The sequence below is a fragment of the Salvelinus namaycush genome, chromosome 35 (genome assembly GCF_016432855.1).
Source record: "Salvelinus namaycush isolate Seneca chromosome 35, SaNama_1.0, whole genome shotgun sequence".
Lineage (NCBI taxonomy): Eukaryota > Metazoa > Chordata > Actinopteri > Salmoniformes > Salmonidae > Salvelinus > Salvelinus namaycush.
In genome coordinates this window covers 4255452-4282228 of record NC_052341.1, presented here as the reverse complement: position 1 = coordinate 4282228, position 26777 = coordinate 4255452, and the positions used below count along the sequence as shown (strand labels likewise).

Here is a 26777-nt window from a genome sequence, read left to right as displayed (position 1 = left end):
ACCTCTGGTGGAAACAAGGCTAAAATCAGGAGAAGAGCCCACCCACAACTACACTGCGCAACCATCTTTAAGCTCTTCCTGATTCAATCGCTTCCCTTCAACATTCCCGAGCGTCAGAAACAAGTAAGGCACAAGTTATTTTGCTTTGAAAAGGGTTATATTCTTCAATGTTAGGTTTTATACAGATCTAAGCCAACTCGAAATGTCCTAGAATTGTGTGCAGGTTTAAGCTTCTGAATGTCTTTATTTATATAATGTATGCGAAGCAGTTCGCATATCCGCATTTCGGTTCAACATCTAACAATCGCCATTTAAAATCGCTCTTATTTGTGAACGATCCTGGGTTTAGTTATTGGTCACTGTTTAATTGTTATAATTTAGTAGTCTACAATTGTTTTCTTATTATTATTCTCCTGCATTAAGGGCAGATCGACAAGATTTTAAGTACGCTCTAAAGTACTTTAATCTCAAACTGCCATTTTGTCTCAAATTCAGGATGTGTAATTAGCTACAATGTGACATCTTGGAAGGCTAGATTGTAATATTATGTAACAGCTTCAGTGTGTAGCCTAGTAGAATATATATATATTTTTCAGCAGTGAAAGGGACACACGAAACATGTGAGACCACCGATTCTGGTTGGCTGGAAGGTTACATTGTAGTACTCCTAATGTAGCCGAAATGACGTTGTTTTACTGTAGTAGGAAATTACTAGCGTTGTGATGTTCTTTTGTTGCGTTCAAATCAAAGGAGCAGACCTATTGACGGATCAATTTCTTGTGTTCGAAGCTAGTTCTGGAGCAATGAGTGTCCTTATGGGGCGTTCCTCTGCCCAGGCGTTGCTGAACCCTGCCAGATCTTACAACGGTCTGGATAGGTATTTTTAGGTATCAGCAGATGCCACGTTCAAAACAACTGGGAACTCGGGAAATCTCCTACTTCTGACTTAAGTGTGTTTTAAGACAACTGGGAACTTTGGGGGGGGGGGGTTCTAAACTTGGGCCTTTTTCTAGAGCTCTGACTTTCCGTCCGAAGATCACGGACCTAGTTTTTTTTCTCTTAAGTTCCCAGTTGTCTTGAAAGCACCATAACCACGTCATAGTTGCGTTACCCTGCTCAGATGTTGCTTGCGTCAACCAATTGTTGTGTGCCATGTCATCGACTGACTGTTTTAACGTATAATGTGGTTAGATGGTATGTAAAATACCAATCCAGGCGTTGTAAGATCTGGCAGGCATCAGCAATGCCTGGGCAGAGGAATACGCCCCATTAGTTGTAGAAATCTGTCAGTCGATGACAGAGCAGGGCAACTGCTTTAGTCTGTACTGGTCTGTTTATTCAGATAAATCAATGTTTAGGGTTCCATGGAGATGTTGGAATGTGTGACGATGGGAGAGGGCGTGCTGTAGGGTAGGGGACACCCAGTCGCCCTTCATATGTTACTGGTTAAATTGCTCAGTCTGGGTTAACCAGTCCAAGGAGTGTCTCAAAGGAGGAGTGCTGATGTAAACCTGTTTTTAAGACAACAAAAAAACTCCCAGCTCAGAGTAGGTTTAAACATTATGTTAAAGATGTCCTCCAGCCATTTTACTTTTACTGTTGAAAAGCGATATCCCCAAGTATAACTGCAGGAAAGTACATACACTGAAGGGTAAAAAAATGTGTTTCGGAATATTTGTATTCTGTATATTTGTATTCTTCTTTTCACTCTGTCATTTAGGTCATTATTGTGGAGTCACTACAATGTTGTTGATCCATCCTCAGTTTTCTCTCATCACAGCCTTTGAACTCTGTAGCTGTTTTAAAATCACCAATGGCCTCATGGTGAAATCCCTGAGCAGTTTCCTTCCTGTCCTGCAGCTCAGTTCAGAAAGACCTAAGACCACAACATAGCATGGCAGCAACACATGACAACACAGCATGGCAGCAACGCATGACAACACATGGTAGCAACACAACATGACAACACATGGTAGCAACACAACATGACAACACATGGTAGCAACACAACATGACAACACATGGTAGCAACACAACATGGCAGCAGCACAACATGATGTTTGAAATGCACTACTTGACTGAGGGAACTAAAATATGTTGTATGTATGGGGGACAGAGGAAGTGGTAGGCATTCATCATTATTACTATTTCACACACAGTGAGTCCATATAACTTTGTCGTTTGATAAGCCAAATCCTACATCTGAGCTAATTTATTCTTGCCTCAACGAAGGGGGTGAATACTTATGCACCGACTATATTTTAGTTGATAAATGTTAATTTGTAAACATTTGTAGAATTTTCTTTCCACTTTGATATGATGGAATATTTTGTGTAGATCAATGACCAAAACATGACAATTATGACGCTTGTTATGGCTCAAGGCTTCATGCATAGCTTTTATTTTTTACCCATAAGAGCAGGAGTAAGATGCCTTTATTTTTTACCCATAAGAGATGGAGTAAGATGCCTTTATGTTTTACCCATAAGAGATGGAGTAAGATGTCTTTATTTTTACCCATAAGAGCAGGAGTAAGATGTCTTTATTTTTACCCATAAGAGCAGGAGTAAGATGTCTTTATTTTTACCCATAAGAGCAGAAGTAAGATGTCTTTATTTTTACCCGTAAGAGCAGGAGTAAGATGTCTTTATTTTTACCCATAAGAGCAGGAGTAAGATGTCTTTATTTTTACCCATAAGAGCAGGAGTAAAGATGTCTTTATGTTTTACCCATACGAGCAGGAGTAAGATGTCTTTATTTTTACCCATAAGAGCAGGAGTAAGATGTCTTTATTTTTACCCATAAGAGCAGGAGTAAGATGTCTTTATTTTTACCCATAAGAGCAGGAGTAAGATGTTTTTATTTTTACCCGTAAGAGATGGAGTAAGATGCCTTTATGTTTTACCCGTAAGAGATGGAGTAAGATGTCTTTATTTTTACCCGTAAGAGCAGGAGTAAGATGTCTTTATTTTTTACCCATAAGAGATGGAGTAAGATGCCTTTATTTTTTACCCATAAGAGCAGGAGTAAGATGCCTTTATTTTTTACCCATAAGAGCAGGAGTAAGATGTCTTTATTTTTTACCCATAAGAGCAGGAGTAAGATGCTTTTATTTTTTACCCATAAGAGCAGGAGTAAGACGTCTTTATTTTGACCCGTAAGAGCAGGAGTAAGATGCCTTTATTTTTTACCCATAAGAGATGGAGTAAGATGTCTTTATTTTTACCCATACGAGCAGGAGTAAGATGTCTTTATTTTGACCCGTAAGAGATGGAGTAAGATGTCTTTATTTTTACCCGTAAGAGCAGGAGTAAGATGTCTTTATTTTTTACCCGTAAGAGCAGGAGTAGAAGCCATTATTTTTTTACCCATGAGAGCAGGAGTAAAAATGTCTTTATTCTCAGCACTTATGACTGATTTTCTACTGTGAGACGCTTTGTGGATTTGGCCCCTGGCGACGGAATACTGGTCAATAGGTTGTAATAGTATACTGTTCGATCAATTAAACCCAGAGTCATTATCGTTCATCCATGGTACTTCCATGTAGTTCACTGAGTCGTCATCTTCCAGGATATTGTACTTCTGTAATATACTTCTGTAATATACTTCCAGGATATTGTACTTCTGTAATATACTTCCAGGATCTTTTTAGCCGACTGGGAACTATGCCTTTATAGCAGCGGTAGACCACCCTGTTTGTGGAGTATCTCTGGTACTTCAGCATTTTGGTTCAACTCGTCAGCACACCTGATCAACTGAGTTAATTAATTAGTTCAGTGATTGCCTAAATTCAGCACACCTTGTCTTCAGGTCCGTTATATGGAAAACATGAAGTGTCTGTAGTTCTCCAGGACCAGGGTTTTCTACCCCTGCTTTACACTATTCTTTGACTAGAGTTTTGGTCAGCGCTTTTCTCCAGTTATTATACCTCAACTGATCCTTTAGAGAGGGTATGTGTGATGTCATGTCCTTAACGCCCAAAAATTGACAAAAACAAATGAATAAATGTTGTGCAAAGTAAACTCTAATTCACAGCTGTAATGGCTACCAAAGATGCTCCTGTATCAAGTATTACCTCTGGGATGTGAAGACAAACGTAATCAACACATCTTTGTGTTTATAGAAAAATGTTCCGTCATTTTTCTTTCACTTTGAAAATGTGGAATAGGTTATTTATTATTCTCCTGGATTAAATATTAAAGCAGCAAAATGTGAAGATTTAGCCAAAGGGGTTTGTAGACTTTCACTAGCGACTGTATATTCTATTTTGTTGGACACGAGCAATACTTTTCCGCGCGTGCAGGCATTTATGCATTTAGCTATAGTAATTGTCTCTCATTTTGTTTGTGGGTTTACACATTGAAACATAGGAAAAGACTATGAGGCTGTAGCTAGGTGTATGTGGTCTGTTCTCTAGTGTCCACTGACTGTTATAATGAACCAGTGGATGTTTTTATTTCAGGGTTTGTTTGTTCAGGTGATGAAGGCCATTCGACCAAAACTGTTTTTAAAATCGTAGTTGAATAAACTCTATGGGCCGGTTTCCTGAACAGAGATTTAGCCTAGTTCCGGACTAAAAAGCACTTTCAATGGAGATTCTACAGGACTAGGCTCAATCTGTGTCTGGGAAACCGACCCTATAGGTTCTTTGTACACTGTGTGTGTACACACACACACACACACACTGAGTGTACAAAACATTAGTTGCACCCCCTTTTTTAATCAAAACAGACTCAATTCGTCGAGGCATGGACTCTACAAGGTGTCGAAAGCGTTCCACAGGGATGCTGGCCCATGTTGACTCCAATGCTTCCCACAGTTGTGTCAAGTTGGCTGGATGTCCTTTGGGTGGTGGATCATTCTTGATACACACAGGAAGCTGTTGAGAGTGAAAAACCGTTGCAGTTCTTGACACACTCAAACCGGTGTGCCTGGCACATTCTATCATACCCTGTTCAAAGGCACTGTAGTTATTTGTCTTGCCCATTCACCCTCTGAATGACACACATACACAATCCATGTCTCAATTGTCTCAAGGCTTAAAAATCCTTCTTTAACCCGTCTCCTCCCCTGCATCTACACTGATTTGAAGTTGATTTAACAAGTGACCATAAGGGATCATAGTTTTCACATGGATTCACATGGTCAGTCTATGTCATGGAAAGAGTAGGTGTTCATAATGTTTTGTACACTCAGTGTGTGTGTATATATATATATGTGTCTCATAAATGTATATGTATCTCATAAAAATATGTTTTTAAATACTTACGCCTTAACTTCTAATGCTTTCTTTCTTTCAAGTCCCAAAGATGAGTTATCCTGGTTACCCTACCCAGACAGGTGGCTACCCCCCACAACCAGGTGCATATCCCCCCCAAGCTGGAGGTTACCCGCCTCAGGCTGGAGGTTACCCGCCTCAGGCTGGGGGTTACCCGCCTCAGGCTGGGGGTTACCCGCCTCAGGCTGGGGGTTACCCGCCTCAGGCTGGGGGTTACCCGTCTCAGGCTGGGGGCTACCCGCCTCAGGCCGGGGGCTATCCGCCCCAAGCCGGGGGCTATCCATCCCAGCAGGCTGGTGGTTACCCTCAACCAGGTGGAGGTTTTCCTCAGGGGGGAGGCTTCCCTCCTCAGGCCGGAGGGTATCCTTCCATGCCTCCAGCACAAGGTAAGGGTTTTGCTAATATATTACATTTTTTGGGGGGATTAGCTGATTACCTAGATAAGCACCACATTCCAGAGAATCCTTTAAGTAACACCGGCACATGTCAACTCTAAGGCTATTGCTATTTGCTTTCATGGTCGTGCAAATGTGTGCTTGTTGTGTTGTTTTTTTTAGTATACAGGAAATCTGAGATGAGACCCTGGTCTGTGACCTTGATACACAATGATTTTGGATACATTTTACAATTCAAATGTCCAGTATATGGGTTGTTCTATGAAGAGAGTGCCTTTTGTGTCCCTGATATTTTAAATAAAAAGTTTTGCACCCATATTGAATTTGAAAAGCCTGTTAAATGAAGTGCCTTTTTAAAGATGTGCTCTGGAACTTTGGCGTTCACTAAGTGTTGAGGCATGCATAATCTATGAGCAGAATTACTGTTTTAACTCAATTAGCCACGAAATCCTTAGTTCTTCTGGAAACAGTGCTGCGCTTTTCCCCCTACATTTTTCCCTCACGTGGGCCAGCCCGCTAGCAATTAGAGTTCAACCAATGAACTTCAGCCCCTCATCATTTGAGTGACAGCTAGCAAGATGCACTCAAAGGGGGGAGGGAGAGAAAGAGAGAGAGAGAGAGGGGGAGGGAGAGAGGGGGAGGGAGAGAGAGAGAGAGGGGGAGGGAGAGAAAGAGAGAGAAAGAGGGGGAGGGAGAGAAAGAGAGAGAGAGGGGGAGGGAGAGAAAGAGAGAGAGGGGGAGGGAGAGAAAGAGAGAGAGGGGGAGGGAGAGAAAGAGAGAGAGAGGGGGAGGGAGAGAAAGAGAGAGAGGGAGGGAGAGAAAGAGAGAGGGAGCGAGAGAGGGGGGAGGAAGAGAGGGGGAGGGAGAGAAAGAGAGGTGCACATATGTTACGTAGTGTGCAATTTTCATTTTGACGTGTCCCTCTGATTTCTTATTTTAACCGTAACAAGTTTCACCATCATTGTAAAGCCCTAGTTATGTTTTGTTGCTTTGACAAAAGTCATTTCTGAAGATATTTATTTATTTATTTGTGAGTCATTTACGTATGTCCCTCAGGTCAAACCTGTTACATGAACTGGACTCTTGTTAATATGGTAAAACTATTCCTTTAAAAAACAATATTTTTTCCCAAATAAACATTGAACATCTACTAGTCAAATCATAGCGTTAAAGCAGGTGATCTGGGTCTTCTATTTTTGGTCATTTTCTGGTGTTTTGTGGTGGAAAACTGAGCGGTTTGAGCAAAACACGTCAAACCCGTTATCCATAGATAGACAGGCTAGAAATGTTTGTACACCTTCACATTTTTTTGGTGAAGCTTGTGTTCAATTGCCACTCCCTGTTGCACACAATAATATTCCATTCCCCCACGTCTCAATGAGATTTATGGCTTATTTAAATTGCATTCAACCCTGTTACTTCATCTGCCACTTACTATAGTATTTTTTAAAATAATTGAGTCTCTTCAGATGAGAAAATGTGTTGTTCAACTTAATGAAAAAAAAAAAAACATGTGCTTTTTATTATAGAATGTTAAAAATGTTCTCAAAAGGCACCGAACTGGATAAACGATCCATATTTGAAGTTATCCTGTGTTTTCGATATTAAAATTCTACTAAAAGATGCACCACTCGCTGTGTTTGTTCTCCAGGTGGTTGGGGTGGAGCCCCTGCTGGTGGAATGGTAAATATAACTTACACCAAGTAACTAAGAAGCAAGTTATTACCGACCTACTGACAGCCTCTAAATCAGCTCTATCTACCACGTCATCTCCACTCCCTGTAACACTCTGTTACGTCTCAAATGGCACCCTATTCTTTTTTTATTTTTAATATAATATTTCAGTTTGCAGTTTTTCCCCCACACCAGATACAAACCTAAACATGCTAAAAACAACTTACAGACAAACAACGACTACATCTCTTCTGCCCAGACCTACATGGTCTCTCCTCTATCCCTAGTACCTACATGGTCACTCCTCCATCCCTAGTACCTACATGGTCACTCCTCTATCCCTAGTACCTACATGGTCACTCCTCTATCCCTAGTACCTACATGGTCACTCCTCTATCCCTAGTACCCACATGGTCACTCCTCCATCCCTAGTACCTACATGGTCACTCCTCTATCCCTAGTACCTACATGGTCACTCCTCTATCCCTAGTACCTACATGGTCACTCCTCTATCCCTAGTACCTACATGGTCACTCCTCCATCCCTAGTACCTACATGGTCTCTCCTCTATCCCTAGTACCTACATGGTCACTCCTCCATCCCTAGTACCTACATGGTCACTCCTCTATCCCTAGTACCTACATGGTCACTCCTCTATCCCTAGTACCTACATGGTCACTCCTCTATCCCTAGTACCTACATGGTCACTCCTCTATCCCTAGTACCCGCATGGTCACTCCTCCATCCCTAGTACCCGCATGGTCACTCCTCTATCCCTAGTACCCGCATGGTCACTCCTCCATCCCTAGTACCTACATGGTCACTCCTCTATCCCTAGTACCTACATGGTCACTCCTCTATCCCTAGTACCTACATGGTCACTCCTCTATCCCTAGTACCCACATGGTCACTCCTCCATCCCTAGTACCTACATGGTCACTCCTCTATCCCTAGTACCTACATGGTCACTCCTCTATCCCTAGTACCTACATGGTCACTCCTCTATCCCTAGTACCTACATGGTCACTCCTCTATCCCTAGTACCTACATGGTCACTCCTCCATCCCTAGTACCTACATGGTCTCTCCTCTATCCCTAGTACCTACATGGTCACTCCTCCATCCCTAGTACCTACATGGTCACTCCTCTATCCCTAGTACCTACATGGTCACTCCTCTATCCCTAGTACCTACATGGTCACTCCTCTATCCCTAGTACCTACATGGTCACTCCTCTATCCCTAGTACCTACATGGTCACTCCTCTATCCCTAGTACCTACATGGTCACTCCTCCATCCCTAGTACCTACATGGTCACTCCTCTATCCCTAGTACCTACATGGTCACTCCTCCATCCCTAGTACCTACATGGTCACTCCTCTATCCCTAGTACCTACATGGTCACTCCTCTATCCCTAGTACCTACATGGTCACTCCTCTATCCCTAGTACCTACATGGTCTCTCCTCTATCCCTAGTACCTACATGGTCTCTCCTCTATCCCTAGTACCTGCATGGTCACTCCTCCATCCCTAGTACCTACATGGTCACTCCTCCATCCCTAGTACCCGCATGGTCACTCCTCTATCCCTAGTACCCGCATGGTCACTCCTCTATCCCTAGTACCCGCATGGTCTCTCCTCTATCCCTAGTACCCGCATGGTCTCTCCTCCATCCCTAGTACCTGCATGGTCTCTCCTCCATCCCTAGTACCTACATGGTCACTCCTCCATCCCTAGTACCCACATGGTCACTCCTCTATCCCTAGTACCCACATGGTCACTCCTCTATCCCTAGTACCCACATGGTCACTCCTCTATCCCTAGTACCCACATGGTCACTCCTCTATCCCTAGTACCCACATGGTCACTCCTCTATCCCTAGTACCTACATGGTCACTCCTCTATCCCTAGTACCTACATGGTCACTCCTCTATCCCTAGTACCTACATGGTCACTCCTCTATCCCTAGTACCTACATGGTCACTCCTCTATCCCTAGTACCTACATGGTCACTCCTCTATCCCTAGTACCTACATGGTCACTCCTCTATCCCTAGTACCTACATGGTCACTCCTCTATCCCTAGTACCTACATGGTCACTCCTCTATCCCTAGTACCTACATGGTCACTCCTCCATCCCTAGTACCTGCATGGTCACTCCTCTATCCCTAGTACCTACATGGTCACTCCTCTATCCCTAGTACCCACATGGTCACTCCTCTATCCCTAGTACCCACATGGTCACTCCTCTATCCCTAGTACCCACATGGTCACTCCTCTATCCCTAGTACCTACATGGTCACTCCTCTATCCCTAGTACCTACATGGTCACTCCTCTATCCCTAGTACCTACATGGTCACTCCTCTATCCCTAGTACCTACATGGTCACTCCTCTATCCCTAGTACCTACATGGTCACTCCTCTATCCCTAGTACCTACATGGTCACTCCTCTATCCCTAGTACCTACATGGTCACTCCTCTATCCCTAGTACCTACATGGTCACTCCTCTATCCCTAGTACCTGCATGGTCACTCCTCCATCCCTAGTACCTGCATGGTCTCTCCTCTATCCCTAGTACCTGCATGGTCACTCCTTTATCCCTAGTACCTACATGGTCACTCCTCTATCCCTAGTACCTACATGGTCACTCCTCTATCCCTAGTACCTACATGGTCACTCCTCTATCCCTAGTACCTACATGGTCACTCCTCCATGCCTAGTACCTACATGGTCACTCCTCCATGCCTAGTACCTACATGGTCACTCCTCTATCCCTAGTACCCACATGGTCACTCCTCTATCCCTAGTACCCACATGGTCACTCCTCTATCCCTAGTACCTACATGGTCACTCCTCTATCCCTAGTACCCGCATGGTCACTCCTCTATCCCTAGTACCCGCATGGTCACTCCTCTATCCCTAGTACCCGCATGGTCACTCCTCCATCCCTAGTACCCGCATGGTCACTCCTCTATCCCTAGTACCCGCATGGTCACTCCTCTATCCCTAGTACCCGCATGGTCACTCCTCCATCCCTAGTACCCGCATGGTCACTCCTCCATCCCTAGTACCCGCATGGTCACTCTTCCATCCCTAGTACCCGCATGGTCACTCTTCCATCCCTAGTACCCGCATGCTCACTCCTCCATCCCTAGTACCCGCATGCTCACTCCTCCATCCCTAGTACCCGCATGCTCACTCCTCCATCCCTAGTACCCGCATGCTCACTCCTCCATCCCTAGTACCCGCATGGTCACTCCTCTATCCCTAGTACCCGCATGCTCACTCCTCCATCCCTAGTACCCGCATGCTCACTCCTCCATCCCTAGTACCCGCATGCTCACTCCTCCATCCCTAGTACCCGCATGTTCACTCCTCTATCCCTAGTACCCGCATGCTCACTCCTCTATCCCTAGTACCCGCATGCTCACTCCTCTATCCCTAGTACCCGCATGCTCACTCCTCTATCCCTAGTACCCGCATGCTCACTCCTCTATCCCTAGTACCCGCATGGTCACTCCTCTATCCCTAGTACCCGCATGGTCACTCCTCTATCCCTAGTACCCGCATGGTCACTCCTCTATCCCTAGTACCCGCATGGTCACTCCTCTATCCCTAGTACCCGCATGGTCACTCCTCCATCCCTAGTACCCGCATGGTCACTCCTCTATCCCTAGTACCCGCATGGTCACTCCTCTATCCCTAGTACCCGCATGGTCACTCCTCTATCCCTAGTACCCGCATGGTCACTCCTCTATCCCTAGTACCCGCATGGTCACTCCTCTATCCCTAGTACCCGCATGTCACCCGCATGGTCACTCCTCTATCCCTAGTACCCGCATGGTCACTCCTCTATCCCTAGTACCCGCATGGTCACTCCTCTATCCCTAGTACCCGCATGGTCACTCCTCTATCCCTAGTACCCGCATGGTCACTCCTCTATCCCTAGTACCCGCATGGTCACTCCTCTATCCCTAGTACCCGCATGGTCACTCCTCCATCCCTAGTACCCGCATGGTCACTCCTCCATCCCTAGTACCCGCATGGTCACTCCTCCATCCCTAGTACCCGCATGGTCACTCCTCCATCCCTAGTACCCGCATGGTCACTCCTCTATCCCTAGTACCCGCATGGTCACTCCTCTATCCCTAGTACCCGCATGGTCACTCCTCTATCCCTAGTACCCGCATGGTCACTCCTCTATCCCTAGTACCCGCATGGTCACTCCTCTATCCCTAGTACCCGCATGGTCACTCCTCTATCCCTAGTACCCGCATGTTCACTCCTCTATCCCTAGTACCCGCATGGTCACTCCTCCATCCCTAGTACCCGCATGGTCACTCCTCTATCCCTAGTACCCGCATGGTCACTCCTCTATCCCTAGTACCCGCATGGTCACTCCTCTATCCCTAGTACCCGCATGGTCACTCCTCTATCCCTAGTACCCGCATGGTCACTCCTCTATCCCTAGTACCCGCATGGTCACTCCTCTATCCCTAGTACCCGCATGGTCACTCCTCCATCCCTAGTACCCGCATGGTCACTCCTCCATCCCTAGTACCCGCATGGTCACTCCTCTATCCCTAGTACCCGCATGGTCACTCCTCCATCCCTAGTACCCGCATGGTCACTCCTCCATCCCTAGTACCCGCATGTTCACTCCTCTATCCCTAGTACCCGCATGGTCACTCCTCCATCCCTAGTACCCGCATGGTCACTCCTCCATCCCTAGTACCCGCATGGTCACTCCTCCATCCCTAGTACCCGCATGGTCACTCCTCTATCCCTAGTACCCGCATGGTCACTCCTCCATCCCTAGTACCCGCATGGTCACTCCTCCATCCCTAGTACCTGCATGGTCACTCCTCCATCCCTAGTACCTGCATGGTCACTCCTCCATCCCTAGTACCTGCATGGTCACTCCTTCATCCCTAGTACCTGCATGGTCACTCCTCCATCCCTAGTACCTACATGGTCACTCCTCCATCCCTAGTACCTGCATGGTCACTCCTCCATCCCTAGTACCCGCATGGTCACTCCTTCATCCCTAGTACCCGCATGGTCACTCCTCCATCCCTAGTACCCGCATGGTCACTCCTCTATCCCTAGTACCCGCATGTTCACTCCTCTATCCCTAGTACCCGCATGGTCACTCCTCCATCCCTAGTACCCGCATGGTCACTCCTCCATCCCTAGTACCCGCATGGTCACTCCTTCATCCCTAGTACCCGCATGGTCACTCCTCCATCCCTAGTACCCGCATGGTCACTCCTCTATCCCTAGTACCCGCATGTTCACTCCTCTATCCCTAGTACCCGCATGGTCACTCCTCCATCCCTAGTACCCGCATGGTCACTCCTCCATCCCTAGTACCCGCATGGTCACTCCTCTATCCCTAGTACCCGCATGGTCACTCCTCCATCCCTAGTACCCGCATGTTCACTCCTCTATCCCTAGTACCCGCATGGTCACTCCTCCATCCCTAGTACCCGCATGGTCACTCCTCCATCCCTAGTACCCGCATGGTCACTCCTCCATCCCTAGTACCCGCATGGTCACTCCTCTATCCCTAGTACCCGCATGGTCACTCCTCCATCCCTAGTACCCGCATGGTCACTCCTCCATCCCTAGTACCTGCATGGTCACTCCTCCATCCCTAGTACCTGCATGGTCACTCCTCCATCCCTAGTACCTGCATGGTCACTCCTTCATCCCTAGTACCTGCATGGTCACTCCTCCATCCCTAGTACCTGCATGGTCACTCCTCCATCCCTAGTACCTGCATGGTCACTCCTCCATCCCTAGTACCTGCATGGTCACTCCTTCATCCCTAGTACCTGCATGGTCACTCCTTCATCCCTAGTACCTACATGGTCACTCCTCCATCCCTAGTACCTGCATGGTCACTCCTCCATCCCTAGTACCTGCATGGTCACTCCTTCATCCCTAGTACCTGCATGGTCACTCCTTCATCCCTAGTACCTACATGGTCACTCCTCCATCCCTAGTACCTGCATGGTCACTCCTTCATCCCTAGTACCTACATGGTCACTCCTCCATCCCTAGTACCTACATGGTCACTCTTCCATCCCTAGTACCTACATGGTCACTCCTCCATCCCTAGTACCTACATGGTCACTCTTCCATCCCTAGTACCTACATGGTCACTCCTCCATCCCTAGTACCTGCATGGTCACTCCTTCATCCCTAGTACCTACATGGTCTCTCCTCCATCCCTAGTACCTACATGGTCACTCCTCCATCCCTAGTACCTACATGGTCACTCTTCCATCCCTAGTACCTACATGGTCACTCCTTCATCCCTAGTACCTGCATGGTCACTCCTCTATCCCTAGTACCTACATGGTCACTCTTCCATCCCTAGTACCTACATGGTCACTCCTTCATCCCTAGTACCTGCATGGTCACTCCTCTATCCCTAGTACCTACATGGTCACTCCTCCATCCCTAGTACCTGCATGGTCACTCCTCTATCCCTAGTACCTACATGGTCACTCCTCCATCCCTAGTACCTACATGGTCACTCTTCCATCCCTAGTACCTACATGGTCACTCCTTCATCCCTAGTACCTGCATGGTCACTCCTCTATCCCTAGTACCTACATGGTCACTCTTCCATCCCTAGTACCTACATGGTCACTCCTTCATCCCTAGTACCTGCATGGTCACTCCTCTATCCCTAGTACCTACATGGTCACTCCTCCATCCCTAGTACCTACATGGTCACTCCTCTATCCCTAGTACCTACATGGTCACTCCTCTATCCCTAGTACCCGCATGGTCACTCCTCCATCCCTAGTACCTACATGGTCACTCCTCCATCCCTAGTACCTACATGGTCACTCCTCCATCCCTAGTACCTACATGGTCACTCCTCCATCCCTAGTACCTACATGGTCACTCCTCTATCCCTAGTACCTACATGGTCACTCCTCTATCCCTAGTACCCGCATGGTCACTCCTCCATCCCTAGTACCTACATGGTCACTCCTCCATCCCTAGTACCTACATGGTCACTCCTCCATCCCTAGTACCTACATGGTCACTCCTCTATCCCTAGTACCTACATGGTCACTCCTCTATCCCTAGTACCCGCATGGTCACTCCTCCATCCCTACTAGTACCTGCATGGTCACTCCTTCATCCCCAGTACCTGCATTATTGTTTGCCACATGGCCTTAAATTGTACCAAGCTGTTTCTCTCGGCACAAATGGCACCTTATTCCTATGGGCCCTGGTCTAAAGTAGTGCACTATGTAGGGAATAGGTTGGGCCCTGATCTAAAGTAGTGCACTATGTAGGGAATAGGGTGGGCCCTGGTCTAAAGTAGTGCACTATGTAGGGAATAGGGTGGGCCCTGGTCTAAAGTAGTGCACTATGTAGGGAATAGAGTGGCATCTGGGCACAATACCAGAGTCAGTAACGTGATCCCAGCTAATCAGCTCCCCTTTTCCTCCAGCCAGGTGGAGGTATGCCCCAGGGGTACCCAGGCTGTCCTGCCCCAGGTCAACCCCAGGGGTACCCAGGCTGTCCTGCCCCAGGTCAACCCCAGGGGTACCCAGGCGGTCCTGCCCCAGGTCAACCCCAGGGGTACCCAGGCGGTCCTGCCCCAGGTCAACCCCAGGGGTACCCGGGCGGTCCTGCCCCAGGACAGCAGCCCATGCCTGGCTACCCTGGTGGAGCCCCGGCCCCCAACCCTTCCATGCCAGGATATGGAGGTGGTGTTCCGGCTACTCCTTATTCACCTGCCATCAACGTGAGAGTCTCTATATGTTGTTGTCTTTAACGTGAAATCGTCAACCAATTACTCAGTTACATTTATTTACATTGGATTTTTATTTCCTAATATGCTTTACAAAGTGTTTCCTTATTTCAGTATTTCTAATCTTCAGTTTCAGTATTTCTAATCTTCAGTTTCAGTATTTCTAATCTTCAGTTTCAGTATTTCTAATCTTCAGTTTCAGTATTTCTAAATCTTCAGTTTCAGTATTTCTAAATCTTCAGTTTCAGTATTTCTAAATCTTCAGTTTCAGTATTTCTAAATCTTCAGTTTCAGTATTTCTAAATCTTCAGTTTCAGTATTTCTAAATCTTCAGTTTCAGTATTTCTAAATCTTCAGTTTCAGTATTTCTAAATCTTCAGTTTCAGTATTTGCTTGCTTCAGTGTCAGTATTTTCTTGTATTTGTCATTAGAGAGGCTATAGGGGTGTTATTAAGGACTATCCAGGCGCTGACCCTCTGAGGGATGTGGAAGTCCTCCGCAAGGCCATGAAGGGCTTTGGTCAGTACTTCATTACAGACATTCACTTATATCATGGATAATGACATTCAGTACAAATCTAATAACACATTATTTAACTGAAGTTCCTTCTGGGGAAAAATGTAGTTTATTTTATTCGATTCTGTAAATCTTCTATAAATATAAACTTTCTATGGCTAGATTTGCATGTGTTGAATATTCTACAATTAAGAACACATTATTTCGTGATACACATTCAATTTACTATCAGTTAAACTGGTAACAATAATATTAATAGATTATTTTCAACAGGCACGGATGAGGCAGCTATAATTGAGATTCTTGGGAGCCGCTCAAACAAGCAGAGGGTTCCAATGGTTGCAGCCTACAAAACCACTTATGGGAAGGTGAGGTTTACACTACAGTAATGGTTCCCTATATTGTTGTGTGGTTCCCTATATTGTTGGAGTTCAACACCTGTCTCAACATCAACAGTGAAGAGGAGACTCTGGGATACTGGCCTAATTGCAAAATGGTTTTCTAATGATCAATTAGCCTTTTAAAATGATAAACTTGGATTAGCTAACACTAACGTGCCATTGGAACACAGGAGTGATGGTTGCTGTTAATGGGCCTCTGTACGCCTATGTAGATATTCTCATTACAAATCAGCCGTTTCCAGCTACAATAGTCATTTACAACATTAACAATGTCTACACTGTATTTCTGATCAATTTGATGTTATTTTAATGGATAAAAAAGGTTTGCTTTTCTTTCAAAAACAAGGACATTTCTAAGTGACCCCAAATATTTATATATTCAGGATAGAGCTGTTGTTGTGGACGTGCCTTGGTCAAGGCTCTGGTTAAAAGTAGTGCACTATAAAGAGAATAGGGTGCCATTTAGGGCACATATTGCGTGACCTCTTACACAATCTTCTATTTCACAGGATTTATTCCACGATCTAAAGTCTGAGCTGACTGGGAACTTTGAGAAGCTGGCTATTGCCATGTTGCAGACACCAGCCAAGTTTGATACATCTCAACTCAAAGAAGCCATAGCGGTGAGTTGGGCTTTTACTCATTCTTCTCTACACCGGGGGTCATGTTCATTAGAAGTTCTTATATTATTGGACAAGACTGTTTTTTAAAAACGTTTTCTTCCTACTGAACACAACCCAGATTGTCTTTATAGTAGCCACCTTTTTGGGTCTCTTTTTTAGTGAGTCATCTCAGTAAGGAACAGAAAGAAAAGCTCAATTTTTAAAGACAAAAGTCAGGCATGTGGGGGTTGTGAATTGTTCATTGCTCATACATTGTCCAAAATCAATTTAGCTTGCCGTAGTTACTGTATCAAGAAAATGTTGCTTTTGATTGTAGCATACTTGGACAATAAATATTCTTATCTTCAAGATGATTCTTAGTCATTCGATTTTAGTAAATGTTTTTACTTGTAACATGTATACACCTTAAATGTTCCCTTTTATTACCATCTACTCAATAACCTGTTTTGTTCTCTGGACAAACAGGGTGCAGGTACCGATGAGGCCTGTCTGATTGAGATCCTGTCATCTCGCTCCAATGCAGAAATCAGAGAAATTAATCAAATTTACAAAAACGGTAAGTGTCTTGCCTACTCCTGAAACACACAGTATTTCATCCATATTCTGAAACACACAGCATTTTCAATTCATACTCGTGAAACACAAAGCATTGCCAGTTTGTCATACAAGTAAATGTGTCTTAGCTATGTTGATACATTTTGACCGGTTATGTGTTGGGAAGGCAGTAAGACACATTTACTTTTATGATAATCGCTCTGGATAAGAGCGTCTGCTAAATGACTTAAATGTAAATGTAATAATCTGAAATGCTTTGTGTTTCAGGGTAGGGCTGAAAAGCAGTTTGTTTCAGAGTAGAGCTGAAAAGCAGTGTGTTTCAGAGTAGGGCTGAAATGCAGTTTGTTTCAGAGTAGGGCTGAAAAGCAGTGTGTTTCAGAGTAGGGCTGAAAGGCAGTGTGTTTCAGAGTAGGGCTGAAAGGCAGTGTGTTTCAGAGTAGGGCTGAAAGGCAGTGTGTTTCAGAGTAGGGCTGAAAGGCAGTGTGTTTCAGAGTAGGGCTGAAAGGCAGTGTGTTTCAGAGTAGGGCTGAAAGGCAGTGTGTTTCAGAGTAGGGCTGAAAGGCAGTGTGTTTCAGAGTAGGGCTGAAAGGCAGTGTGTTTCAGAGTAGGGCTGAAAGGCAGTGTGTTTCAGAGTAGGGCTGAAAGGCAGTGTGTTTCAGAGTAGGGCTGAAAGGCAGTGTGTTTCAGAGTAGGGCTGAAATGCAGTGTGTTTCAGGGTAGGGCTGAAAAGCAGTGTGTTTCAGGGTAGGGCTGAAAAGCAGTTTGTTTCAGAGTAGGGCTGAAAAGCAGTTTGTTTCAGTAGGGCTGAAAAGCAGTGTGTTTCAGAGTAGGGCTGAAAGGCAGTGTGTTTCAGAGTAGGGCTGAAAGGCAGTGTGTTTCAGGGTAGGGCTGAAAAGCAGTTTGTTTCAGTAGGGCTGAAAGGCAGTGTGTTTCAGAGTAGGGCTGAAAGGCAGTGTGTTTCAGAGTAGGGCTGAAAGGCAGTGTGTTTCAGAGTAGGGCTGAAAGGCAGTGTGTTTCAGGGTAGGGCTGAAAGGCAGTGTGTTTCAGAGTAGGGCTGAAAGGCAGTTTGTTTCAGAGTAGGGCTGAAAGGCAGTTTGTTTCAGAGTAGGGCTGAAAGGCAGTTTGTTTCAGAGTAGGGCTGAAAGGCAGTTTGTTTCAGGGTAGGGCAGAAATGTTGTTTCATTCAGGGTATCATGTAAATGCTGTGTGTTTCAGAGTATGGTAAGAAACTGGAGGATGCCATCATTAATGACACATCAGGACACTTCCGTAGGCTCCTCGTCTCCCTCTGTCAGGTAACTGTTGATGTGTTGTTAATGGTTTTTAATATGTTGATTGATATGTTATTAATCGTTATCATTGAGTAACGGCTTTGAAAGTGAAGGCTAAAGCTGATTTAATTAGGGCAACTTCCCAGTACTCAACATAGTTGGTGCTCTTGCACTTTCCATTGGCTATCTGATGGCTACAAATATTATTATCCTTAAGTGTCGTTAACAATTCTGAAATGCTAAGATTAAAAAGACTCAGGAAACCAAAATACTTGTATTAAACTGCTATCGCCCTCAAGATAAACATCTACTGTAGCCACTTCCTTTCTGAGAGTACGTCCCAAATGGCAACCTATTCCCTACATAGTGCACTACTTTTGACCAGAGCCCTATGGACCCTGGGAATAGGGTGCCAATTGAGACGTACACTCTTGAGTCAGGAAGTAAGAACTACTATAAAGATACAATTAAAGTTTTATGGAAGAAATTACAGCAATTGGGGAGGATAAGTTTACAGTTTTCTTGCGTCAAATTCCTTCCAAGATACCAGTACTCTGCTGTTATAATATAATCTGCATCCCAAGGCTCTGGTCAAACGTAGTGCACTATATAGAGAATAGGGTGCATTAGCCTGGTCAAACGTAGTGCACTATACAGGGAATAGGGTGCATTAGCCTGGTCAAACGTAGTGCACTATACAGGGAATAGGGTGCATTAGCCTGGTCAAACGTAGTGCACTATACAGGGAATAGGGTGCATTAGCCTGGTCAAACGTAGTGCACTATACAGGGAATAGGGTGCATTAGCCTGGTCAAACGTAGTGCACTATACAGGGAATAGGGTGCATTAGCCTGGTCAAACGTAGTTCACTATACAGGGAATAGGGTGCATTAGCCTGGTCAAACGTAGTGCACTATACAGGGAATAGGGTGCATTAGCCTGGTCAAACGTAGTGCACTATACAGGGAATAGGGTGCATTAGCCTGGTCAAACGTAGTGCACTATACAGGGAATAGGGTGCATTAGCCTGGTCAAACGTAGTGCACTATACAGGGAATAGGGTGCATTAGCCTGGTCAAATGTAGTGCACTATACAGGGAATACGGTGCATTAGCCTGGTCAAACGTAGTGCACTATACAGGGAATACGGTGCATTAGCCTGGTCAAACGTAGTGCACTATACAGGGAATAGGGTGCATTAGCCTGGTCAAACGTAGTGCACTATACAGGGAATAGGGTGCATTAGCCTGGTCAAACGTAGTGCACTATACAGGGAATAGGGTGCATTAGCCTGGTCAAACGTAGTGCACTATACAGGGAATAGGGTGCATTAGCCTGGTCAAACGTAGTGCACTATACAGGGAATAGGGTGCATTAGCCTGGTCAAACGTAGTGCACTATACAGGGAATAGGGTGCATTAGCCTGGTCAAACGTAGTGCACTATACAGGGAATAGGGTGCATTAGCCTGGTCAAACGTAGTGCACTATACAGGGAATAAGGTGCATTAGCCTGGTCAAACGTAGTGCACTATACAGGGAATAGGGTGCATTAGCCTGGTCAAACGTAGTGCACTATACAGGGAATAGGGTGCATTAGCCTGGTCAAACGTAGTGCACTATACAGGGAATAGGGTGCATTAGCCTGGTCAAACGTAGTGCACTATACAGGGAATAGGGTGCATTAGCCTGGTCAAACGTAGTGCACTATACAGGGAATAGGGTGCATTAGCCTGGTCAAACGTAGTGCACTATACAGGGAATAGGGTGCATTAGCCTGGTCAAACGTAGTGCACTATACAGGGAATAGGGTGCATTAGCTTGGTCAAACGTAGTGCACTATACAGGGAATAGGGTGCATTAGCCTGGTCAAACAGTGCACTATACAGGGAATAGGGTGCATTAGCTTGGTCAAACGTAGTGCACTATATAGGATGTTATTTGAGACTTATCCAATCCTTTTTTTGTTGTAAACCAATTCTTCACTTCCTGTTTGTAGGGAAATCGAGACGAGAGGGAACAGGTGGACATCAACATAGCCAAACAGGATGCTCAGGTGAACACTCTTTCTTGCTCTGGTAATGTAATAGATCTTTAAAACAGTAACATTTCTATCTGATGCCAAACAATACTGTTTATATACCCTGTAGGGCAAAAGGATAACAGGAAAGTGGGCATTATCTAAGGCTGAAAGTTATTTAAAAAAATATATAATTGGAAAATATAGGCAGAGATATGCTTCCATAATCATAGACAAGCAGTTCATGACTTGTAATGATTATGTTGTGTTAGAAACGGATCGTTTTTATGTGTGTGTTAGAAACTGATCATGTGATGCTGTGTGTTAGAAACTGAACATGTGATGCTGTGTGTTAGAAACTGAACATGTGATGCTGTGTGTTAGAAACTGAACATGTGATGCTGTGTGTTAGAAACTGATCATGTGATGCTGTGTGTTAGAAACTGATCATGTGATGCTGTGTGTTAGAAACTGATCATGTGATGCTGTGTGTTAGAAACTGATCATGTGATGCTGTGTGGTAGAAACTGATCATGTGATGCTGTGTGTTAGAAACTGATCATGTGATGCTGTGTGTTAGAAACTGATCATGTGATGCTGTGTGTTAGAAACTGATCATGTGATGCTGTGTGTTAGAAACTGATCATGTGATGCTGTGTGTTAGAAACTGATCATGTGATGCTGTGTGTTAGAAACTGATCATGTGATGCTGTGTGTTAGAAACTGAACGTGATGCTGTGTGTTAGAAACTGAACGTGATGCTGTGTGTTAGAAACTGAACGTGATGCTGTGTGTTAGAAACTGATCATGTGATGCTGTGTGTTAGAAACTGATCATGTGATGCTGTGTGTTAGAAACTGATCATGTGATGCTGTGTGTTAGAAACTGATCATGTGATGCTGTGTGTTAGAAACTGATCATGTGATGCTGTGTGGTAGAAACTGATCATGTGATGCTGTGTGGTAGAAACTGATCATGTGATGCTGTGTGTTAGAAACTGTATGCTGCCGGGGAGAACAAAGTGGGGACGGATGAGTCCCAGTTCAACGCCATACTGTGTTCCAGGAGCAAACCCCACCTGAGAGCAGGTAGGTAATCATACTGTGTTACCTGAGAGCAGGTAGGTAATCATACTGTGTTACCTGAGAGCAGGTAGGTAATCATACTGTGTTACCTGAGAGCAGGTAGGTAATCATACTGTGTTACCTGAGAGCAGGTAGGTAATCATACTGCACTGTGTTTATATTACCAAGTCAGTTCTGTTTCTCTCAAAGGGTTGTAGTTCCTCATACCAGTTATACTGTTATGACAGTACAGTATATGTCTATATTATATATGTCTATATTATATATATCTATATTATGTCTATTATGTCTATATTATATATGTCTATATTATATATGTCTATATTATATATGTCTATATTATATATGTCTATATTATATATATATCTATGTCTATATTATATATATGTCTATATTATATATATGTCTACATTATATATATGTCTACATTATATATATGTCTACATTATATATATATGTCTACATTATATATATATGTCTACATTATATATATATGTCTACATTATATATATATGTCTACATTATATATATATGTCTACATTATATATATGTCTATTATATATGTCTATCTCAACGCTATTTCTACAAACATATTTTATTTGCTTTATTTATGTGGTTAACCAAAGTCATAACAACCCTGCCTATGGCTCATTAGTATATTATAACCTGTATTACATGTTTATAACAACCCTGCCTATGGTTATAACCTTACCACGTGGTTATAACCTTGCCTGTGGTTTCGTTGGCATGTTATAACATTATGACGAGGTTATAACAACCGCTGCTCTGTGGTTCTTGCTTCTGCTAGTGTTCAATGAGTACCAGCAGATGAGTGGTAGAGACATCGTGAAGAGCATCTGCAGGGAGATGTCTGGAAACGTGGAGGATGGCATGGTGGCTGTGGGTAAGTTCAGTAATAACCTGGTCACTGCAAGGAGAGAACAGTCTGTAATAACCAGCTGGTCACTGCAAGGAGAGAACAGTGTCTGTAATAACCAGCTGGTCACTGCAAGGAGAGAACAGTGTCTGTAATAACCAGCTGGTCACTGCAAGGAGAGAACAGTGTCTGTAATAACCAGCTGGTCACTGCTAGGAGAGAACAGTGTCTGTAATAACCAGCTGGTCACTGCAAGGAGAGAACCGTGTCTGTAATAACCAGCTGGTCACTGCAAGGAAAGAACAGTGTCTGTAATAACCAGCTGGTCACTGCAAGGAGAGAACAGTGTCTGTAATAACCCGCTGGTCACTGCAAGGACAGAACAGTGTCTGTAATAACCAGCTGGTCACTGCAAGGAGAGAACCGTGTCTGTAATAACCAGCTGGTCACTGCAAGGAGAGAACAGTGTCTGTAATAACCAGCTGGTCACTGCAAGGAGAGAACAGTGTCTGTAATAACCAGCTGGTCACTGCAAGGAGAGAACAGTGTCTGTAATAACCCGCTGGTCACTGCAAGGACAGAACAGTGTCTGTAATAACCCGCTGGTCACTGCAAGGACAGAACAGTGTCTGTAATAACCAGCTGGTCACTGCAAGGACAGAACAGTGTCTGTAATAACCAGCTGGTCACTGCAAGGACAGAACAGTGTCTGTAATAACCAGCTGGTCACTGCAAGGACAGAACAGTGTCTGTAATAACCAGCTGGTCACTGCAAGGAGAGAACAGTGTCTGTAATAACCAGCTGGTCACTGCAAGGAGAGAACAGTGTCTGTAATAACCAGCTGGTCACTGCAAGGAGAGAACAGTGTCTGTAATAACCAGCTGGTCACTGCAAGGAGAGAACAGTGTCTGTAATAACCCGCTGGTCACTGCAAGGACAGAACAGTGTCTGTAATAACCCGCTGGTCACTGCAAGGAGAGAACAGTGTCTGTAATAACCAGCTGGTCACTGCAAGGACAGAACAGTGTCTGTAATAACCAGCTGGTCACTGCAAGGACAGAACAGTGTCTGTAATAACCAGCTGGTCACTGTAAGGAGAGAACAGTGTCTGTAATAACCAGCTGGTCACTGCAAGGAGAGAACAGTGTCTGTAATAACCAGCTGGTCACTGCAAGGACAGAACAGTGTCTGTAATAACCAGCTGGTCACTGCAAGGACAGAACAGTGTCTGTAATAACCAGCTGGTCACTGCAAGGACAGAACAGTGTCTGTAATAACCAGCTGGTCACTGCAAGGACAGAACAGTGTCTGTAATAACCAGCTGGTCACTGCAAGGAGAGAACAGTGTCTGTAATAACCAGCTGGTCACTGCAAGGAGAGAACAGTGTCTGTAATAACCAGCTGGTCACTGCAAGGAGAGAACAGTGTCTGTAATAACCAGCTGGTCACTGCAAGGAGAGAACAGTGTCTGTAATAACCAGCTGGTCACTGCAAGGAGAGAACAGTGTCTGTAATAACCAGCTGGTCACTGCAAGGAGAGAACAGTGTCTGTAGTAACCAGCTGGTCACTGCAAGGAGAGAACAGTGTCTGTAATAACCAGCTGGTCACTGCAAGGAGAGAACAGTGTCTGTAATAACCAGCTGGTCACTGCAAGGAGAGAACAGTGTCTGTAGTAACCAGCTGGTCACTGCAAGGAGAGAACAGTGTCTGTAGTAACCAGCTGGTCACTGCAAGGAGAGAACAGTGTCTGTAATAACCAGCTGGTCACTGCAAGGAGAGAACAGTGTGACTTATTCTCAAAGTTCAGTAACTATCACTTTTGGGATCTGAGATCCCATAGCTGTTGAATGTTTAGAATCAGGTGATTGAGGATCTGATTTGAATCAGGTGATTGAGGATCTGATTTGAATCAGGTGATTGAGGATCTGATTTGAATCAGGTGATTGAGGATCTGATTTGAATTGGTTTGATATGACAGTGTTCTGCATCCCAAATGGCACCCCATTTCTTATCTAGTGCACTACTTTTGCCCAGGATCCATAGGGCTCTATACAGGGAATGTGGCAGCATTTGTGACTGAGCCGGTAGTAAGGTTAGTCCTGTTTCTTCTCTATGAACTAAAGCCTTGTCTTGTTGTGTTCCAGTGAAATGCATCAGGAACACTCCTGAATACTTTGCAGAGAGGCTGCACAAGTCCATGGCGGTAAGAAAGAAACACTGTCTCTTACATCTGACTGTGCTCTTACTTTGACTGCGGGCACTCGGACCCTACGCATTCTGACTCCACACACTCTGACTCCGCTGGTGGAAATGTCCTTTAACCATGTATAAGTGTAGCCCTGAGACATGTCCTGTAGTTTCTATCACGATAGTGTTTTAGACATATTGTATTTTGACACACATTTAGACACCATAGTGACGGCGACCACAAGCCATGTTTCAGGCCTAGCTCTTACTGATGACTAACCAGTCTGTGCTATGTGTTGTTCCTAGGGGGCTGGGACCAAGGACAGGACTCTGATTCGGGTCATGGTGACTCGCTCCGAGGTGGACATGCTGGATATCAGACAGGCATACCAGAAGACCTACGGGAAATCACTGTTCACCGCCATCTCTGTATGTACCTTACACAAATAATCACTATGCTAAAATTCTATTGTTGGAATTAGTCCACTGCTTTTATGCTATGGAGGTAGATTGCTGCCAAAATTATGTAAATTATTGAATAATAATTCACAAGTATATTATGTTAATTTCTTGGTTTGTCTGATGGAAAATGTGTCTGTTTTTAACATGCTGTTACGTGTATGTGCTTTTTAAAATGTCATCTGACAGGGTGATACCTCTGGGGACTACCAGAAGCTGCTGCTGAAGCTGTGTGGAGGAAGTGATTAGAGCGATATGAAGAAATCCCCGATATCAATCAGGACAGTGACGTCATAGAATCAGAATGAGAACCATAGAATCATAAGTGCTATGGCCGTTCTACTCATTCTAATTCTATGAGTGTAGTAGTCCATGAGAATGTAACAGACAGGATCTTATATCAACCTGTGATATATGTAGTTAGTTTTGCCAAATTTGTGTCTCACACCATAATGTGCTGCGTGATGTATGTAGTTATTTTTGCCAAATTTGTGTCTCACACCATAATGTGCTGCTTGATGTATGTAGGATAATGACTTTATTTGCTGCATATGCAATCCGTTATTGTTATTATATAGTCTTGATTCATTTTCAAAAGTTTATATTTTTTATTTTAATCGTGATATCTGTAATCATATTTCATATGATCAGGATAATGCCATTTAAAAACAATGCAGTACTATAATTGACAAATTATTATATTAGCTAACTGCCAAATACTAAATATGAATATTTCTGGATTTGTGTCAACACGTGCAAATATTTTAGGATATTTAGATACTTATTAAGATATAAAAAAAAATGTAGGTTATTATAGCTTTATTGCTGACTGCTATATTCTATGCAAATTAGCCAACTTGTTTAATTTCAAATGAAAGCCAATGATAATTAAATATCACCACACAAAGCTGGTATTTATTTTCTCTTATTGACACCTTTTAATAATGTAGGCCATTTTTCCATTGCTTGTTTCCTAGATATTAACACAATGTTGCCTTTTTTATGCTGCAGACCCAAAGCCGCCATGCCATGCAACTCTTTCAATGTTTTACCATCTATTTTGAAAGCTGTTTAAGTTCCATGCAAGTCAATATTTATGTTTTCATTTCATCTTTCACTGCTATTTCTAATATAAGCCGTTGTACAACTAATTGCCAATACTTAAATATTTAATTATTTGTTGTCAATATTGTTTAACGATTTATTCATTGCGTAGGTATATACTGTATAGTATAATTTGATGCCAGTAGAGGGCAGTTTGAACACAATGGATCCAGTGAGGCATTGTAATTGGAAAATGATATAAATATATGCTAATACCACGTTTGTAACTTATCACAATGGCCCAAACGTTTACAATCATTTGGTTGTTGTAATGTTCACCCACAGGCTTATAATGGTGTCCTTCCTGTCAAATTAAAATATTTTGACTGGCAATGATTTTCTGTTTCAATGAGATTTTTGTGCTTCATAACATTCAAATCAAATCAAATGTATTTATATAGCCCTTCTTACATCAGCTGATATCTCAAAGTGCTGTACAGAAACCCAGCCTAAAACCCCAAACAGCAAGCAATGCAGGTGTAGAAGCACGGTGGCTAGGAAAAACTCCCTAGAAAGGCCAAAACCTAGGAAGAAACCTAGAGGAAC

General features: G+C 44.1%; 1 protein-coding gene across 1 annotated transcript; it reads left to right on the top strand.

Moving 5' to 3' along the window:
* Positions 1 to 26568, top strand: LOC120029472 (annexin A4-like). The gene is made up of 15 exons (XM_038974703.1): positions 1 to 123; positions 5302 to 5664; positions 7325 to 7356; positions 14831 to 15127; positions 15565 to 15652; positions 15923 to 16017; positions 16560 to 16673; positions 17139 to 17229; positions 18444 to 18523; positions 20497 to 20553; positions 21512 to 21605; positions 22411 to 22506; positions 24626 to 24684; positions 24975 to 25097; positions 25317 to 26568. Exons 2-15 carry the CDS (start codon positions 5310 to 5312, stop codon positions 25374 to 25376), a joined length of 1641 nt encoding a protein of 546 aa, XP_038830631.1. The 5' UTR covers positions 1 to 123; positions 5302 to 5309; the 3' UTR covers positions 25377 to 26568.
* The last annotated feature ends 209 nt before the right edge of the window (positions 26569 to 26777 follow it).

Excerpts from the sequence above, each read along its gene's own strand:
- LOC120029472 (XM_038974703.1), top strand. The coding sequence starts at position 5,310 with ATGAGTTATCCTGGTTACCCTACCCAGACAGGTGGCTACCCCCCACAA. Across the intron at positions 15,128-15,564 it reads CTTATTCACCTGCCATCAAC|AGAGGCTATAGGGGTGTTAT; the intron begins GTGAGAGTCTCT and ends ATTTGTCATTAG. Across the intron at positions 24,685-24,974 it reads GGCTGCACAAGTCCATGGCG|GGGGCTGGGACCAAGGACAG; the intron begins GTAAGAAAGAAA and ends TGTTGTTCCTAG.